This window comes from Entamoeba invadens, assembly GCF_000330505.1.
Source record: "Entamoeba invadens IP1 unplaced genomic scaffold scaff_1105074725891, whole genome shotgun sequence".
Taxonomy (NCBI): Eukaryota; Evosea; order Mastigamoebida; family Endamoebidae; genus Entamoeba; species Entamoeba invadens.
Window position 1 is genome coordinate 70,197 of NW_004440274.1, and position 1,806 is coordinate 72,002.

At 28.6% G+C, this 1,806-nt stretch overlaps 1 protein-coding gene across 1 annotated transcript; it reads right to left on the minus strand.

The window, feature by feature from the left end:
- Positions 1-169: 169 nt before the first annotated feature.
- Positions 170-677, minus strand: EIN_447510 (hypothetical protein; the record flags this gene model as incomplete). The annotated part of the gene is made up of 2 exons (XM_004255803.1): positions 170-244; positions 267-677. 2 exons carry the CDS (start codon positions 675-677, stop codon positions 170-172), a joined length of 486 nt encoding a protein of 161 aa, XP_004255851.1.
- Between the last annotated feature and the right edge of the window lie 1,129 nt (positions 678-1,806).

Genomic DNA, 1,806 nt, shown 5'->3' on the forward strand with positions numbered 1-1,806 from the left:
TCTGTTGAAATGCTTTTCTCAATAAACACAGAAATGTTGACGTTGTCTAATTTGTGTTGGTGCTTCAACTTGACTTCAGAAATGCACTCCCAAATTGTGTTCAAATAACTGATATGTGTGCAATTCCAAATTGTCACTTTTCTCACACTAGGAAGTCCAAATATCGCATTCAGCAGATCTTTGTTGCGGATCCACCCATCGATCTGCACACTCTCAAGACTCGTATACATCTCATTTGGTATAACTGCCTCATTCTTCGTCACAACACACAAATTCACTATTTTTAGAATTGCTTGAGGCGCAATTTTAGGGTGGTTGTGTGCGCATGCAACAACAACAGATAACCGATTTCTGTTGTGTGGAGTCTTCACAAGGCGGATTTTCTTCACTTTATTTATCACCTTATTGGCATCTCCCAACATGTAATCAACACACTGCAACGTTTCAATTTTGGGGAACGCCTTTAATAGAAATAGAAATATCGAAGTGTACAGCGCCTTGCGCTGCTCTTTGAACATTGAAAAAGATTGGACTGAGACATCTATGAATGGGTTGATATAGAGACCACTAAGACAAGAACTACACTTCTTGTTGACTTCCATAAAGGTTTTAAGAGACTCTACAGTGTTGATATAAAGCGCAACATTCATCATATACACTATTTCTAACTTACTCATAACGAAAAGTGGTTTTGAATTATTAAAAAAAATTATATTTGAGTTTTATTTTAAATTACAAACTTAAAGTCAATTGTTAATATATTAATTTATATTTTAATATTAAGTTTATTCAGATTATATCAATTTATATTAAATATACCAATTCTTATTATTATTATATTGAATTGAATAAGTATGAGGTTTAATATAAAAAATAAAAAGAATGAAGCCATTGTCGAGTGGTGTTTTTAAAATATAGTCTGTTTTCTATTTAACGCTATTCTAAAAATATAACAAAGAAAAGAACTAGACAGAAAATAGTAAACCATTATTTACTATACTCAATAATATAAACTATTAATTATTAATAAAATTGTCATTAATTAAAACTAATGATTAACACTTAAAAGGTATACAAAATGCGTTTTTGGGAAATAATGTTCAAAAATAACAAAACCATTCAAAATATAATACAGTCATTATTCGATATAAGGGAATACCATGTACCAATGTTATTCGATATAAGGGAAAAAATGAGGAATTGTATAATTAACAAATAAATACCTCGGTTTGTTTTTTGTCACAAAAATATTTTTTTTTATTTTTAATTTTTTTTCTAACCAAAATAAACACTTTGCCTATGTCTTGAAAACAATTGGCAATTATTTTTATCTTAAATGAATAATAAATTTTATAATAAATCAAAAAACAAAGACAAATATATTAACACAATTAACATAATAAATAAAACTTTTGTATCCAACTTTGTTTCGACTTAAAAACTTTTAATAAATCTGTTAAATCATTAAGTTTTAATGCAATCCAAACGTGTTAAAACGAGAACATCATTGATGTTACGAGACAAAATAAAAATTATTGAATTAATTGATCTTTATCAAAACACACAAAAAGTAATCGAAGTTGTAAGACAGCAACTGAAAATAGTAATTTCTCCAAAGCAAGTTTATCATTTGCGTTCAATTTCTAAAGAAACATTGATAAACTTTCCATCCTCGTATAAACGAATAAGAAAACCACAGAACCCGGAACTTGAGGAAGCAATGATCAATTGGTTTCATGAAGTTCGTGAAGCGGGAATACCAATTGATTATTTTATGTTGGTTTCCCAAGCCAAATGTTTTATTCA